The sequence below is a fragment of the Condylura cristata genome, unplaced genomic scaffold (assembly GCF_000260355.1).
Source record: "Condylura cristata isolate star-nosed mole 26May11 unplaced genomic scaffold, ConCri1.0 scaffold00014, whole genome shotgun sequence".
Taxonomy (NCBI): Eukaryota; Metazoa; Chordata; class Mammalia; order Eulipotyphla; family Talpidae; genus Condylura; species Condylura cristata.
The window spans coordinates 132,680-149,816 of record NW_004567115.1 but is presented as its reverse complement, the minus strand read 5'-3'; the positions used below and the strand labels follow the sequence as shown (position 1 = coordinate 149,816).

Sequence of the window (17,137 nt, the reverse complement as noted above, 5' to 3'; positions counted from 1 at the left end):
ATGCATGTAAGAACTGGGATATAGGCCAGAGGTGTGGAGGACAAAACGCTTCTTCAGAGACAGAATGGGGAACAGAACAGGCAGCACTGCTAAGGGGAGCAGCAGGTGAGACAAGAGAGGTCTGCTGCCCCTTGAAGGTCACCTGCCTGGCCTGAGATCAAGCTCTTGCTAAAGTTGCTGTGGATAGCTTCATAGTGCTGTGCTTTAACCCTCTGCACTGCCAGGGGCCCATGTTTTTTTTTTTTTCAGAATAAGACCCCTAAATATTTAAAGCTGAATCTCTTATTCCACCTACCATGACATTTTTCTCTTTAGGTCTGCCACTCCTTAAGTCTCCCTCCACGCTAATCAGGATGACATGACACAGAGCATCTTGGTTTTTTCAGACCAATAGCTGGTGGCTATCTACTAAAAAACAAAATAAAAATCAAGTTGTTAAAGAAGAAGAGATATTTGTTGGGAATGTAATAAATATGGTTCCCCTCTGTTCTCTTTACTATATTCAACTATGACTATAAAAAGTGATCACAATTTATAGCCAGAAAGTTATAAAATGATTTTATTACTCCTGCATCTATTATTTAGAAATAAAAAATGATATTATCTCTTAGGTTTTCTTGATACTAGGGGAAAAAGTAATCCTTGATAAAATACAACATATAATCATACAACTTGGAGTATAATTTAAGTCAATTAGCATGACAAAAAAAGTTTATTTTGTTCAATAAGGAGATAAATAATGAAGTTAAGCAGTCAAAAGAAATAGCAAAAAACAGGATATTCACCAATAGGTAAATATAAACAGAACAGGTTCATTCCCAGTTCACTCAATCACATTTACATATTTAAAATTGAAAATACATCTTAATTTATCAAGGATCTGGCCACATTTACACATGGAAGGGAAATTTACATCAGCTTTTTGTTATGACCTCAGAATCTTCTCACAGTAAAATAAATTTCATGAAAGTTGTGTGTTTTCATTAATTAATACAAATTCTGCAAAGTAAGTGCTGAGTGCTTCTGAAGCACACTTTTTCCAAAGGAGTAAAGTCTTCAAATGGGTCTACTTGATGCTGCGGACAACTCTCCTGCAATGGTTCGTTTTCATCTCTTCCAATGCTTGTTCCAGTTGCTGAACCAAATGGAGCAGGGTGGCTGGGTCCGTCTTCAAGACTCTGGTGCTGTGGTCATCATTCTGATGAAGGTGCAGCTTTATAGTCACTGATGGTTTAATCTGTTGCCTGAGACTTCTGCTTGCAAGCTTGATTTTTATATGGAATAAAAGCATAATAAATATCAATAGTCCTGCAACACATTTATAATTACTTCATTCCATATATAAGAGTGAAATTTAAGATGAATCACAAGCTTCAAAATGAAAAGTCAACTTTATGCATGCAACTTTACAGTATGAAAGGCTGTATCATTTCTGAAAGATAACAGAAAAAGCATGAACCATAATGGGAAAATAATTGGTAAATGTAACTACAGTAAAATTACATTTTCTTAAAAAGAAACAAAGATGGTAGGAAAAAAAGACACAAACTGACAAAAAAAGTTTTTTGTAACAAATATAACCAAACAGAAGATTAGTATCCAGAATGTATGAAACTGAGAATATTTATACCAAAAAAAGCCTCAACAAGAGAAAAACGTGGCAAGTACGTGCAACTTTATTTGAAATCAGGAAAATGACCAGTAAAATCGTAAGTTACTGTCTTATATCTATCAGACTGCCAAGAATTAAAAGTCTACCCATATGAAGTGTTACAAGTGGTAGTGATGTGAACTCTCATCCACTGCTGGTGAGAGTGATAGGAATCATTTCAGAAAACAATATACATTACTAAAAATTCCACTCCTGGCAATGTATCTTAAACTCATACACATTTGCTTATAAAATTTGCTTGCAAGAGCCAAATTAGAAACATCTCAAATATTCATTAACAATGTAAAGAACAAATTAAGAATATCTATACATGAGATGCTATCTAATTAGCAAAGAAAAGAGATGAACTTAGGAAATATAAACTGTTATAGATGAATCTAAAAAGAAAATGTTCAGTCAAAAAGCAGGTTGACTGTCTGCAGGGCCCTAAGGTGGGAAGGACATCTGCAAGCTGATATTCCAAAAATTGCGGAGTTAAGGGGAGCGGGAGTGAGGAAGACATGGAGTCGGAGTTGGGTGCAAATCTTCCTGCTCTGACTTCAGCAGCAGTTTATTTTATACATTTCAAGCAGGCAGAGGGACGTCATTAGCATAAGAAAGAGGCTGAGATCACAATCACCTTTTTTCTAAGAATAGTCTGGGGTCTTTTTGAACTTTACTTGAGATTATAACATTCTAAAGTCAATCAAGGCTAAAAACAGGTACATAGATGCACAAAGTTTAAGACCAATATTATTATAGTGAAGATTAACTAAAATAAAGTCCCTTAAACCTTATCTATTACCTAATGGGTTTTTTTTCTACCGGAGACATCCTGGGAGGCAGGAAGAGGAAATTTCTTGCAAATCAAATTACAGAAAAGTTCTTTGAAGAAACTTGTTAAAAGTTTTAAGTGAGTTTCCTTGAGGTCTAGGCAGTTGAAAGCATAATTAGCTCTGAATAGGAGACTTAGGTGAATTTCCTTATCGAAAGACTAGATAGTAGACTTCTGAAAGACTAGTTAGAAGACTTATGTGAAGTATAGTAGGTAGAAAACCTGATTAGCTCTAAATAGGCTACTTGGATGAATTTCCACATATAAAGGCCAGACAGTAGAAAGTTTGAGTGATTCTTAGAAGCTGAATAGAAGGCTAAGTGATAGTAGAGTGATAAGATTTCGGTTTCCTCCATCCCTCAGTGAGAGAGACTTTGCAGAAACAGCCCTTTTACTTTTATTACCAGCCAGCTGTCAAGTCACTTTTGACTTGACAAAAGTGGAATTTCTCACCCTGGTGCAGTGCTTGCTTGTCAGGGCCAGGTAGGGCCTTATGAGGCTGAGGCAATCCAATTGTAAGCTGAAGGTTGCTCAGAATATTTTGATATTACGATTATACCAAAAAGAGAGGTTATAACATAAGTCAGCGTGGAAAGTCTGATTTTTCAGAACATTTCCCCTCCATCCATCCTGTGTCTGTTGACAGAGGTTGCGTAGCTTGTGTCAGTTGACCAAATACCCAAAAGTGGATGACTGGATTAAAAAGTGGTACATATACATAATGGAGTATTACTCAGCAACCAAAAAAATAAATAAATAAACACATGCCTTTTTTAGCAACATGGATGGAGCTGGAAAAGATCATGCTTAGTGAAATAAGCCAGAAAGAAAAGGAAAATACCAGATGGTTTCACTCATAGCAGGAATATTAATGGAACAGGTGAGAAAATAACAGTAATAATGAACAGCTATATACCAGAGACATTTTTATGGGGTAGAGTGGGGGAAGGGGATCAAAAAACAGTGGGGAGAGGGAAATGCAATGGACTATGGTGATGGCACATGGGTGATTTGGTGATGGAAAGCCCCTGGGGATTACAACTGAGATGGAAAAAGGCACAAAATAATGTAAAAATAAACTTTTATATTACTTAAAATAAAAAAGCAGGTTGAAGAATACATGTAAGTCTAAAAAATAAACATTTCATTGAAAAAAAAGTATAAAAAATTATTAAAAAAGACTGAAAATTCAGGGATCTCTAGAGGTCTCGCAGAGACAATTAGGAGAGGACACAGGTAACTCAAAGTTACCAGTTTGCATGCTAACGGGTACTTGTTCTATTCTTCTTATTCTATTCTTATTCTTCTTTAAAGGTGTGTTTTTATTTATGCATACAAGAACTAGGGTACAGACCAGAGGTGTGCAGGGTGAGAGGATTCACCAGAGACAGAGTAGGGAGCAGCACATCTGCCTGGGTGCACTGAAACACACTGCTGAGGGGAGCAGGGGGTGACACAGAAGAGGTCTGCTGCACCACATGGGTCAGCCTCCTTGGTCAGCTGGGAGATTGACCTGGTGCTGCAGTGGCTGGCTACAGCTTGATAGCACTGTCTTCAACCCCTGAGCCACCAAGATAGGCCCTATTATTATTCTTTCAATAAAAAAAATCTATAATTTTTGGTTTGCATGATATATTCCTATTTTTTTTAATAAGTACCATTAACATAAAAAAAAAAAAACTACTAGAAACAATGAGCTTGTGATAATAGTTAATCCCCACATCAGAGTCTGTTCTCTAAAAGCCATTCTCATGTCAAAGAAACTGGACCTTCTTTGATGTAATTAGAAGATTCAAGAACTGGACAGGAATTAGATGAGCTCAAAACATGTTCTTGTATAAAAAGAAAGCAAGGCATTTATCAAAAGCAACTGAAGTCATGCTGAAAAGAAAAGTAGCCACTTGAAGAAATTCTAAGTGAATAACAATTCTAATTCTGAAATTTTAAGATAAATTTGACACCACAACATAGAATATTCTAATAAGTTCTTCCAATTAATTCTAACTAATCTGGGCTTCCAAGAGAACCCAGGATACTTATACTGAATATTAAATGTTCCAAAATAATTTGTAAATAGGCCAATTTGCCCTTTGTATGAGCTAGTCCCCAAACTTAAAAGATTATTTTTAAGGTAAAATATCTCTCTAAAATCATTTCTGTACTACAGAAGATCATAGATATGACGTATAGTCTGACTATCATATAACTGAAAATATTCATTCATTTACACATTGTTTATATTTCTTTTTCCTCTATATCTGCACTGACATAGCTGGACCAAATGTACACAGGTGTGAAATTAAGACATGAACTTTTTGTGGAAAGGCTTTCGATCTCTCTGTCTATCCTCCAATTTTTAAACATATTATCTAAAGAACTTGTACCAGATACATAGCTATACTTTCCTTTAAATTTTCTAGATAAAAAAGTTATATAACATTACTAACAATCTTCTAGTAATATATAAGCAGTCCTAATTATTCCTCAGAAAGAAATGTATATAAGAGTTCAAGCAGGATTTTGGAATCAGCTCTTTATTCCCATAGACAAAAGAAACTTGACTTACCGTATTTTGGAGGGACTGCCTTTGGGGAAAAAAGCGAGGACTCGAGGGTCAGCCTCACCACAAGCAAAAATAACAGAAAGGGAAGGATAACTTGAGATTACAGTCTTGCCAGGAGTGCCAAGTAGGCACTGTGACCCAATGTCAGGTGAGACGTTAGAGAGGGAACACAATGTGTCTCCCTAGGAATTGAAAGGTTTACTCCCACCATGAATACCCCATCACCAGGGAACAGTACAGGAGAGAAGAGTGTTTTCATCCAGGCATGAGGAGCAAAAAAGAGGAACAGTCCAAAAGAGCAAAAAGGAGACACCGCTCGGCACTTACTCTGGGCTTTTTCTCTAATCTACATAGCTGTGGCATGGATGGACATCATAACAACTCAAGTCACATAATAAGCTAGGATCTAAGGGGCATCACCTCACCACTCTGTGATCAGGGGCTTTTGCACTTTCCACTCAGTTCTTGTACCAGGCGGCACTAACCCACATTAACTGCTAGAACTTGTACCTCTAGGAAAAACGCTGTAGAATATGCTAGGAACAAGCCACAATCAGTACCATCCCAGGGCTTGTTCTCAGCTAGTTGTTGCTGGCCCAAGAAATACCTTCCATCCTCCCTTGTGCTCCTAGGGTTTCTAGTCAGCCTACCAGCTACTAAGACTGCAATCATTCACAGTACATGCCCAACTTTGCACTCCACCCCTCAGCTCCCTGCCCCAATTGCCTGAGTCACTGGGAAAATTCTGTTTGTAAAACTCTGAAATCAGAGGTAGCCTACAGCTAGAGGTAAGCTGCAGCCTGAAACTGCCTGAAGCTGACAGTGGTGGCAGATCCCTTCCTTGGCTCAAGAAACTATAGCCCCTTGGCTGAGTTCTAAGGTCACTATCCAACACTGACCTTGAGCTCCAGTCATCCTTACTGGTGATAAGGCTTTAACCTATACAGCAGAAAGTCCAGCACACCAGGCCGTTACTCCAGGCCTACAACTGGTGTACATCCTACTACCTGAAACCTTCAGTTCTGGTACAAGTTGATTACATCGGGAATGAAAAGAAAAGTTGTTTAGTCTAATCCACTAAACACTGAGTACCAAACATAATGAGGAGACAGTGGAGTTTATCCAGTTTATCACAACTGATGGATCAAGACAAAACCTTGGAAAAGATCCTAATACTAGAGACTGAAGTAAATAAACTACTTGAGGAAAAGATCAAAGCAACAGTCTTAATGATGCTTACCGAAATTACGAGAACAATGGACTAATTAAATGACAACTACAACAATGACAGAGAAAATTCCAAACAGAAATCATGAGCTAAAGAACACAAAGCTGAACTAAAAAAATACAACAGAGGGATTCAATAGTAGACAAATTGAAGCAGGGGAGAGAATTATTGAGCTGGAAGAAAGGGTAGCAGAGAGCATCTAAAAATACCAGCAAAAAATAAAAAGAATTAAAAAAAAAAGGTTAAACTTAAGAAACTTATGCAAAAATACCAAAAGAAACAACATGATAGAGGATCGAGAAAAAGAGAAAAAAAGGGGCAAGAATTCTATTTGAAAAAATAATAGGCAAGAATTTCCTCTACCTGTGGAAAGAAACACACATCCAGTTCCAGAAAGGTGAAAAGTGTTCCCAATAAAATAAACTTAAATAAATATTCATCAAACACAATATAATTAAAATGACAAAAAATAGATAAAAAGAAAATCTTAAAAGCAGTTAAAGAAAATCACACCATGCATAACAATTTCACAGCAAAAATCTTAGAGTCCTAAAGGGAATGGAATGGCACATTCAAGGTGCTGAAAGGAAATGATCTCCAGCCAAAACAGTCTTCCCATTTGAGTCATCACTCTTAAATTATTTCGTTTATTGACACTATTAAAAGAATCTTAATTGTGTTAGTAATTTATAAAGTATGGGAAATATTCCTATTAAAAAAGTACACAATAATGATTTATTTTAAAAAGGAACTATACAATACCTACTAGTTTAAGAACTGTTTACTCATTACCATTTTCCAGGAAAAAAATCAGCTAGTCAAAATGATAGATGCTGTATCCTGTTAGCCATGGTGCCAGTCTTCATCTGACAAGCAAGAGTCTACTCCAGTTAAAATCCCTTGTAATAAATGAGCTCAGGAGATTAATTAGTTCTCTGAGTAGCTTTTTTGGTCCTTAAGTGCATTTTACCACATGAGAAACATTCAATCAAGAAAGTCTTAAGTTTATACTGTATCAGTTCTTGTGGTAACTCAGCTATTCAAACTCATTTTACTGAAGAAATAAGCTCTCATTTAAATTTCAGAAAATGAGGAAAATTGTTTTTAACTTGTAAGCATTTCTTCACAATGGGAAAGCTCAAAACATCTCAATAAAGACAGTGAAAGATCAAAGGGTTATTGGACCCCCAAAAGTCCACATGAGGAAAAGATCTCCAAGACAAATTACCACTGAACTTCATAAACAACCACCAAACCCACATCTCCTTTCACCTTCATTAGGAGAGGACCTAAACGTAATAGTGTTTTTTCCCTCCCACCCCCATAAGACTTGCTGTTTACCATGTCCCCAAGAGCAAAAACGGCACCTTTTTTTTTGAGGTATCCATACCACCTGATTCCTGGTACATAAGAAATAACTGATGTATCACTTCTTAAGAACTTGTTTTAAGAAGCTGTTACTGTCTCTCCTTTTTTTATATTCAGCACTAAAAGTGTACTATGAATCAGGCATTGTGCTGGGGACATCCTAGTGAATATAGTACCTACTCTCATAAAGCCTATAATATGTTTATATAGTATGCTTTGAAAATACCTATCTGAGTAATACTGGATTAAATTGTTAAACCCCTCTAACTAAATTTTATAATCTATTAGATTACTTTATTGCAAATCAGGAAAAATCCACAATGACAGTGGTTTATGAACTCAATTGCACACTAAAATTACCTGAGTAAAAATGGAGTTTTTATAAATCCTGATGCCCAGACTAAACCCTATATCAATAGATAAGAATCTCTGGAGGTGAACAGAGACATCTGAATTTTCTTAACATTCCTACATGTAACAAGACTGGGAAGGAATGCTGTTGACACATGTTCATCTGCTCATTCCTGTATCACAAGGGCCTTTAGAACTTATGCTGTTTCCTTTTTCTAGAATATTTATCTTGATTTTCTCTATTCCTTCATCCCTTCTGAAATTTCAGCACCTTCTGCTGAGTTTTTGAGGACTGTGTCAATACACACTCAACTATTTGAGCTATAGCCTTTTTGAAATAATATATCCATTTAACAATCATATTCTGCTCCTCTCTCATTCCCCAGAAGTTTATTTTATACAGGTTTCCTACCCTATTCAGAAGTAGAATCTTCTGATTTGGTAGGTTATTTTGGGGGTCTAGGAATATTAGTAACATTAATTTATACAGAAATATTTTTTAGCATGTACTACAGTGTATGTATGTTATTATTTAAATAGAAAAGTTTCAAAAATTGAAGCACCGCCTTACAAATATGCAGAGCCTTCTTTTCCAAGATAACCTATTTCTTACAAACTTTGGAAATTAAATTGATTCAAACATATTACAAATATAAGAAAATGACCTATCTGTGAAAGTATCTGAAGAATGAACATTTTCAGATTGAAGTGTCAAAGTAGCATTTGAATAAAGTGGTAAATAATATAAAAAAAATCTGAGGACATAAACCTAATATAAATCTCATATTCAATGTAAGGTTAAAAAAATAAAACTATGACCCTCCCTGGTGGCCCAACAGGTTAGGACACAGCACTGCAAGCTGGCAGCAGCCACTTCAGTGACAGTTCAATCCCCGCCTCAGAGGTGATCCACATGGCATGGTAGACCTCTCCTGGCTCAGCCGCTGCTCCCCTTAGCAGTGTACTTCGTAGATCTACCTGTTCTGCTCCCCATTCTGTCTCTGATGAATCTTCTCACCACCCCTGCACCTCTGGTTTGTACCCCAATTCTGTATGCATAAATAATAAATAAATCTTTAAAACAGAAAAACAAAAAATAATGCTATACCTGTACATCTAGTCGCCATTCAAGGTTTTGGTAATTGGGAAGGTCTCGTACCAATTCACTCAGAATAGTTCGGATCTCCTTTCTGTTGTCCAGATAGAGCTGAAGCAACAATTTGTTCAATTCTTCAGAGAATCCCAGCACAAAAACAGAGTCTTGGAAATCCAGTTCAGAAATCTTAAAGTTAAGCAAGTTAAACAGAACATTAAAATTTATCTTTGTCTAGAAAAAGCATGAGTGCTTGATGTACATAAAAACATGCTATTATTTATTTTCTGCCTAGTTGAAGAAACACTCATTACAAATACAACCTTTGTCTGCTACTCCAAGATCTGAAACACAATACACAAAAACATTGTAAGTATAAAAACTCATTATTCAAATGCCCAGTTTTCTCTCAAATTCTTCAACTCTAATACTGCCAATATACCAAAAACTGAAGTCATTCAAGTATCCTTCCTCTTAGAATTTATACCATGATATAATGTTTTAATAACAAGCAGAATTGGAAGCAATTCTAATTTATGCTAACACATCACATTATTGTCATACTGTTTAGATGTGGCTTCACTAACTTAACTTATAAACCATTTAGCAACCGTATTAAAATGCTCAGGTACCTGATGGGTATATGATGTAAAGAATAAGAAAATATCCCAAGGTTTTTTTTTAGGATCGATAAAAAACAGTCCACAGAATCCCTTACCATGAGCTTTGAGCTTTCAGTAAGGAGGTATGTCAGTCCTTCCACACCATGCTGGACAGTGTCACTACTCACATTGAGTTTTCCTGAGAGGGGAAAATGAACAAACTGTGTGAAATTTATCCTTGTTAAGTATATACGTTAGTCCGTATTTTCAATCTCTGCAATCAAAAAAATCACATAGGTAATATCCTCATGTTCTTTCTCAAGACCCAGCCAAATGCCTTCATTATTTCCTAAATAATAAATAAATAAATAAATAAATTTCCGGCTCCTACAAACTTGCCTGAAGAGGAACTCGAAAAGCGCTGACAATCTCAGAAAACGCTCCTCATGCACTGGTAAAACACACAACTACAGCAAAAATAATAGCCGAGACAATTAATAATCAAACCCAAGACATTTGTGCCTCCCCAAGCTATTCCACACATCTACGGTGTATTTAAGCCTTAGAACCACCTCTGGCAGATGGTGTAATGCCCGACACATGAGGAAACTGACCTAAGAGAAGCTTTACAAATCTCACAGCTCCTTCAGGCGGGGCAAGACTTGTGCCGAATGGAGCCCTTGAGGCTTTATCCTACTACAAAAGGAACAAAACGGCAGGGGCCGCAATATCCCGTCCTCTGCAGGAAGTGAGCGAGGGCCAGCACCACCCCGCACAGCCGCGAAGCTGCCCCCTCCCCTTCTTACTGGCGGCGCCTTCGTAAATCTTAGGGTTGGAGCCTCGTCTCAGGAACTCCACCGCGATCCGCCCGAACTCCGCGACCACTGCAACGGAAGCCGGGACCCCGTGAGCGCGGAACTCCCCCGCCTCCCCAGGCCAGAGACCGCCACCCTCCAGCACCGCGCCTCCGCACCCGCGCAGTCCACTTGAGGCAGGAAGGCCAGATGCTCCTTATGCTCCTCCGACAGGTCCAGCAACATTTTCAAAACGCAGCCGACCACACTCGGCTGCGACGACTCTGCCCGGGCCACTTCCGGGTCCCGCGTCCCAGCTCAAAGAAGTTCCGCCGACCTAGTATCCCCAGCTTTGGGTTCCGGTCTACGACTGTCTTTCATTCAAATGCCTCCTGCCATGCAAGCAGGAGTCAGAAAATTCTTCAGTTGGCAAAGCATCTCCTGAAGGTGTAACCCACTGGGTGCATGGTGGTGGACACTGGAAGATGAGAGGATGTTTTAAAACCGACATGCCCCTTAATGGAATTTAGCTTCTATTTATTTAGCATTTATTTTTATTTTTTACCAATAAGAAATTTTATTTTTCATCAGCTCAAGAAGTGACTTATTTATTTTTACTTTTTTTGTTTGTGCCACGAGCTTAATTCTGCTCTGCGATGGACCGGGTGGCCCAGGAAGAGTTGAGACTTAAAAGGCTTAAAAGCTGGGCAAGCCCTGTCAGCTACATTCATTCTTAGTAGTTGAACAACTATTGGTTTTCTGAAGGGAAATCCAGTCACACACATCCATACCTCACAAGTGAGGTAATACTTTGATGAGCCCACAACCCAACACCCAGTCCCCTTGGTTACCAACTCAACTCACAATCTTGTTTCATCTATCAGTGACTCCCTGTCCTCCCAGGTCTCTCCTCCCCAGCTCTCCATCCAGGCTTCTTGTTACCACTAGGTGCTTCTAACATCTGAGCAAGATCCTGCAATTCTAGTGGGAAGAATGGGGATGTGCTGGCAGAAAGGCATTGTGGAGCTTGGAAGGGTTAGCATTAGGATTAGGATGGGATTAGGGTATCAAGACATAGCAATGTTCAGTGAGAACAGAGCTTAACTTGTAAAGGCCTTCTATGGTAACTGGGGCCAGCACAGTGCAGCTGACTGCGGGTGGGTGTACATGGTGGGGTGGGGAGGGGAGGCAGGTAAATCCCTTTGTGTACCTCATACCTTTGACCCCTGGGCATGTGTGTGATGGGTGGCTTCCCGCAGCTCCCAGCACACTTCCAGCCCCAGCCAAGGTGGGATGGGTGGTGGGAGTGATTATTCCAGACTTATATGCTTAGGGGGAACAATTCTGAGGTTTATTCTGAAGTTTCTCAGTACCTGGGGTGTAGGGGGAGTGAATTCCAGTTGCCTTTCTTTCATATTTTTACAACCTTTTCAGCCATCCTACCCCCAATACCATTTTGCTCACATTCTCACTGCTGCCACCTGAGAGTACTTGAGTAAATTAACTAGCACCATTCCTTGCTGCCAGCTCTGCTGTTAGGAAGAACACAAGTAAAATAGAAAATTTGAAGTACAAATACAAGTTGAAATAGAAATAACCCTAATACACAGGCTATTTGTTCCAAGACTCTTGATAAGACAGAACCCTATATACACAGCTGATGATTACTAATCTTAGTGACTGCTCTTAAGTGTTGATTATTAAGGCATGTATTTCCAAATGTCTTCTATTTTTATCTTCTTTAGAGATTTGTACTGTCATACTACTTTTGCATTTCTGTGCTGTCCATCCTTTCTCATTTTCAAATTTTTAAAATTTGGGCCAAGAGGGGCTCTCCCTGATGGTGCAATGGGTTAAAGCCCTGCATTATGAAGCTCCCCGAAGCCACTGCAGCACTAGTTCGATCCTCCACCAAGGAGCTGACCCACATGGCATGGCAGACCTCTCCTGACCCACCCGCTGTTCCCATCAGCAGTGTATTTCAGTACATCTGCCTGTTCTGCTCCCCACTCTATCTCTGGTGAATCCTCTTACCCACCACACCTCTGGCCTGTACCCCAGTTCTGAAAGCATAAATAAATAAATCGTAAAAAAAAAATTGGGCCAAGATTTGGAACATAGGTTTATTAGTCAGGGTTCTCCAGAGAGACAGACTGGGAGTTATCTCCATGACTATCTCTGTGTGTGTGTTTGTGTTTGTCGCTGTCTCTGGCTATTTCTCTGTCTCATTATCTCTATCTCTATATGATGCTTGGAGGCTGAGAAGTCCCATGATCTGTCCTCTGCAAAGTAGAGGGCCAGGAAAGTCACTGGTGTCCAATCTGGAAGCCTCAAATCAAAGATCCAGGCATTGTAATGTCTGAGAGCGGAAGACTGACATCCTCACTTCAAAGTGCAAAGGAATTTGCCCCTTCCTTTATCTTTTTGTTTTACTGGAGCTCTTAATGGGTTGGTTGATGCTCAACTACTTGGGGAGGCTAAATCTTCTTGTCTTAACCTACAAATACAAATACTGATCTTGTCCAGAAGCCTTGTCACAGACACACAGAAATAATGCTTTACGAGCTATTTGGACAATTTTCACTTGAGTCAAATTGACACATACAACTAGTCACCACAATATGGAACACAATTATTTTAAAATTTATGCAAACAGTAAGTTTGATACAGAAAATATAGACCTTCAAAAAGAAAAATAAATTTGAGTCATTTCTATATCCAATTAAAATGCCATAGCACAGATGTATATATGAACTTATAAAAAAATACTATGATTCCTTACTAAATTTCAACTACATTTATCCTTTTTAAGCTTGCATTTCCTTTTTGAAAATAATTAGTACATGAGTGTCAATATAATTATGTTTAATGGCCACAATGTATTGCAAGGTAAAGATTACAGAAATATATTTAACCAGGCATTTCTACATTTTGCCTTTGACAAATCATGAAAAGATAAACTAATCTGTACATACATCTTTATGCACTTCAGATTTCCTGAGGACATTGGAGGACAACCATCGTGAAGACTATTAGCACTCTATGACAGGGCTGGCTCCAGTTCCTGGTGAGTATTCCTGATTTTACTTCTAAGTAGCCCTCTGCGGTGGTGCCACCACCGCAGACCAGAAGCTAAACCACAGAACAGTTAAAACACTTGGCTTTGATTTCAACTTGGGCTGGCTGACACTGAAGCCTGTTTCCTAACCATGTGCTTTGGGGGTTTGGCTACATTGCCAAATGTCTCTCTAGAAAACCTAAACCAATTTAGTATTTGCTTTGCTCCTTTCAGCATTTCCTTGTCAACAGGGGGGATTATTCCTCTTTAAATGTATGTATAATGTGATGGATAAAAATGAAACCTCACTTTTGAAAATATTGCACTTCTTAGTTTTCTACAACAGTATAGGATTCTTTCATTTCCATGTTGATTCTATTTACAAATTGCTATATCACATTCTTTGCTAATTATCAAAAAACATTAATTTCTTATGCCTTCTATCTCTAGCATGTAATAAATATCTAATATTGATGAATAAAAGAAGTCACTAATGATTCCAGTAACTATGTTACATAATTACCCGTAATTACCCCTCGTTCAGTTTCACAATTCCCAACACCTGTTGATTCTTTATTCCATAAATATCACTTGCCAACCTCCCGCCAAATAATCATATCTACAATCATATCTTTAAATATGGTGTCATGAAAATAAAAATATTAGGACCCTCCCTGGTGGCACAAGAGGTTAAAGCACAGCACTATGAATCTATCCCCAAGCTGCTAAATCAGGAGTTCAATGAATTCCACCCACCCACAGGAAGGTGACCCACATGATACAGCAGACCTCTCCTGACCAGCTCGCTGCTCCCTTTAGTCTGTGCTTTTGTGGTTCTGTCTGTGCTGCTCCTCACTCTCTCTGGTGATTCCTCTCACCTCCCACCCTCTGGCCTGTCCCCCATTCTTGATGCATAAATAAATATTTAAAAAAATCTTAGCCCATTTTTTCCCAGTTGGTGTGTTAACTTTTCCTTGCTGCTCTTTGCTTGATTTGTGTGTTATAGAAATTTCAACATATGTAAATATAGAATGTCTACTGGTTTTGATATTATCCTCCTCACTCAGTATCACAATTCACAACACCTGTTGATTCTTTATTCCATAAATATCGCTTGCCAACCTCCCGCCAAATAATCATATGTACAAATATTTCCATGTGTCTTTAAAATATACTTTCTTTCTTTTTTTTAAAGATTTATTTATTTATGCATGCAGAACTGGGGTACAGGTCAGAGGTGCAGGGGTAGTGAGAGGATTCACCAGAAACAGAGTGGGGAGCAGAACAGGCAGATCATGGAAGTAAACTGCTGAGGGGAGCTGCGGGTATGTCAGGAGAGGTCTCAGCGATATGTGGTCACCTCCGGGTCAGGCAGGGATTGAAATCATGTGGAAGTGGCTTTAGCTTCTTAGTGCTGTGCTTTAACCCACCAGGGAGGGTGGTCCAGATATACTTTGTTTCTGAAACAATGTATTGCCAAAGCTAAAACAAAAAAAAAAAATAAAGATTTTCCAGTCATCATCAAATGTCTGTTCAATATTGTTACTTCTTCCATTTTCCTACATAGGTTTAAGCCCTACAGATTCCTCTTCTACCTTTCTCCTCTACTTCCCTCCTTCCTTCCTGTCTTTCTCTTTGTCTCACAGTCCTTATTGTTTTTGCTGTTGCTGAAGACATTGAGTGATTTCTTACAGAATTCCCTTACATCTGATGTTTACTGACTGTATTACCATTATGCTGTTGAATATCTTCCTCTCTCTCCTAAGCTATCTGTAACTGTGGAATTAGATCTACATAGTTTGTTCAGGTTATGTTTAGACTCTTTTTGAAGGGTCTCTTCATCTTCTTGTGGCATGGACAGCAGGAGGTTCACATTTTATTTCCCCATTTTAGGGTGTTCATGTGATAGTAACGACACATGGTGCCTCACTCCCTATATCCATCTACTGACTAGGAAATTTCCAAAATTGTAATATCTTATAATTCCTTTGGCATATACAAGCATGAAATGTCTGTAAGAAGAAATTCCCCATATCAAATTGTCTGATTGTCTTTAGGTACAATTTATAGAGTTAAGGAAGCTAAGAGTTTAATTTTCTTCTATTTCAAAAAAGTGAGTTGGTTCTTAGTAACTTTCATTGTTACCACACAAAATCATATTTTTGAATATAGTTGGTTGTTAAAATCATTGTAGTTGCTATCCTTATTAATTCTGAAATTCTCACCTGTGGATAACCACCTCCCCAAGTGGTTTCCTGGGTCCTTTTGACCTAGTAATAAGACAGATTTCTGGTAATCTGGTATAAAAAGTGATCCAAGCTGACATTCCACATATCCTGTCCTAGAATTGTAATTTCTCTGGGAATTTCTAGTTTCTTTCAGAGGAAGATGGTCATTACATTTACAATCTGGGTGCCTGCACTTGACATTTTTTCTAAACTAGTCCAGTGAGCAGAGATAGGCCATATAATTAAGAAATAAAAGTTTGTATTCACACTTCGCATTCAACTTCAGGACAATAGGTTTTCTTTACCTCATGTATCTGACATCTCAACACCCAAAGGCCTCGTTCTTCACATTGCAATCACAGTCTCAGAATAGAAACTCAACACATCGCCCACGATATGAACACTGAAAACAGTTTAAAATTTTATTTTTTTGGAGTTTTTTTCCTTTCTTTAGGATATATCCCATTAGGAAGTACAGTTATATTACTGAGTTAAAGTGACTTCGACTGGCTCCTTTCTGTGGCTTTGCTTCCAAGTGGCACAGAATAAGATTTCCTTTTTTGTTTTACTTTTGATTTTCAGAGATTGAATATTTTTAAAAAGATTTTTGTTTATTTATGTATACAGAACTGGGATACAGACCAGAGTGCAGGGGCAGTGAGAGGATTCATCAGAGTCAGGGTGGGAACAGAACAGGCACATGGAAAAAGTACACTGCTGAGGGGAGCAGCTGGGAGACGGGAGAGGTCTGCTGAACCGTGTGAGTCACCTTCCTGGCTGGGGATTGAACTCATAACGAGGCAGCTGCTGCCACTTTGCAGTATGGTGCTTTTGCCTACTGTGCCACCAGGAGGTCCCCAGAGATTGAATGTTTTGATTCAATTTGTTTCATATTGCTTTTAAGGGTTATTTATATATGTGGACAAATCCATTGTCACATATGCTACTTTTTTTTTTTTAACTTCTTATTTGGATATGTGTTCTTTTAATTTATTCTAGAAGATTTTTACATGTCTAATGAATCAATGTTTTATTTTCATTAGAATAAAATTCTGGAAGACTTCATTCCAATATTCAAACATATTCACCTGTATTTTCTTTTAGTTCTATCAGAAGGTCTAAAATTTGAACACACATTATCTTCATTTTGTGGGGGATGTTAACTGTGAGTTCAGTTATTTATTTCCAAACACCATAGTAGTTTAGTTTTCACAACATCATTAATTGACAATTTATTCTTTATTTACTTAAAAAGATACCCTTTTTAAACTCTCCTGCACTGCTGGTGGGAATGCAAATTAGTACAACCACTATGGAAAACTGTTTGGAAATTCCTCAAACTGCTAAACATGGAGCTTCCCTACAA

At 38.2% G+C, this 17,137-nt stretch overlaps 1 protein-coding gene across 2 annotated transcripts; it reads right to left on the bottom strand.

Moving 5' to 3' along the window:
- Positions 1–624: 624 nt before the first annotated feature.
- Positions 625–10,782, bottom strand: COMMD2 (COMM domain containing 2). Of its 2 annotated transcripts, none has more exons than XM_012724762.1 (5): positions 10,665–10,782; positions 10,498–10,575; positions 9,808–9,890; positions 9,156–9,278; positions 625–1,264 (listed from the first exon to the last, which is right to left on the bottom strand). In XM_012724762.1, exons 1-5 carry the CDS (start codon positions 10,729–10,731, stop codon positions 1,067–1,069), a joined length of 549 nt encoding a protein of 182 aa, XP_012580216.1. In that variant the 5' UTR covers positions 10,732–10,782; the 3' UTR covers positions 625–1,066. The 2 variants fall into 2 exon arrangements, with proteins under 2 accessions (XP_012580216.1, XP_004682172.1); XM_004682115.2 differs by having other exon boundaries at positions 629–1,264; positions 9,105–9,278.
- Positions 10,783–17,137: the final 6,355 nt, after the last annotated feature.

Excerpts from the sequence above, each read along its gene's own strand:
- COMMD2 (XM_004682115.2), bottom strand. The coding sequence starts at position 10,731 with ATGTTGCTGGACCTGTCGGAGGAGCATAAGGAGCATCTGGCCTTCCTG. Across the intron at positions 10,576-10,664 it reads GCCTCAAGTGGACTGCGCGG|TGGTCGCGGAGTTCGGGCGG; the intron begins GTGCGGAGGCGC and ends CTTCCGTTGCAG. Across the intron at positions 9,279-9,807 it reads CTGAAAGCTCAAAGCTCATG|ATTTCTGAACTGGATTTCCA; the intron begins GTAAGGGATTCT and ends CTTAACTTTAAG.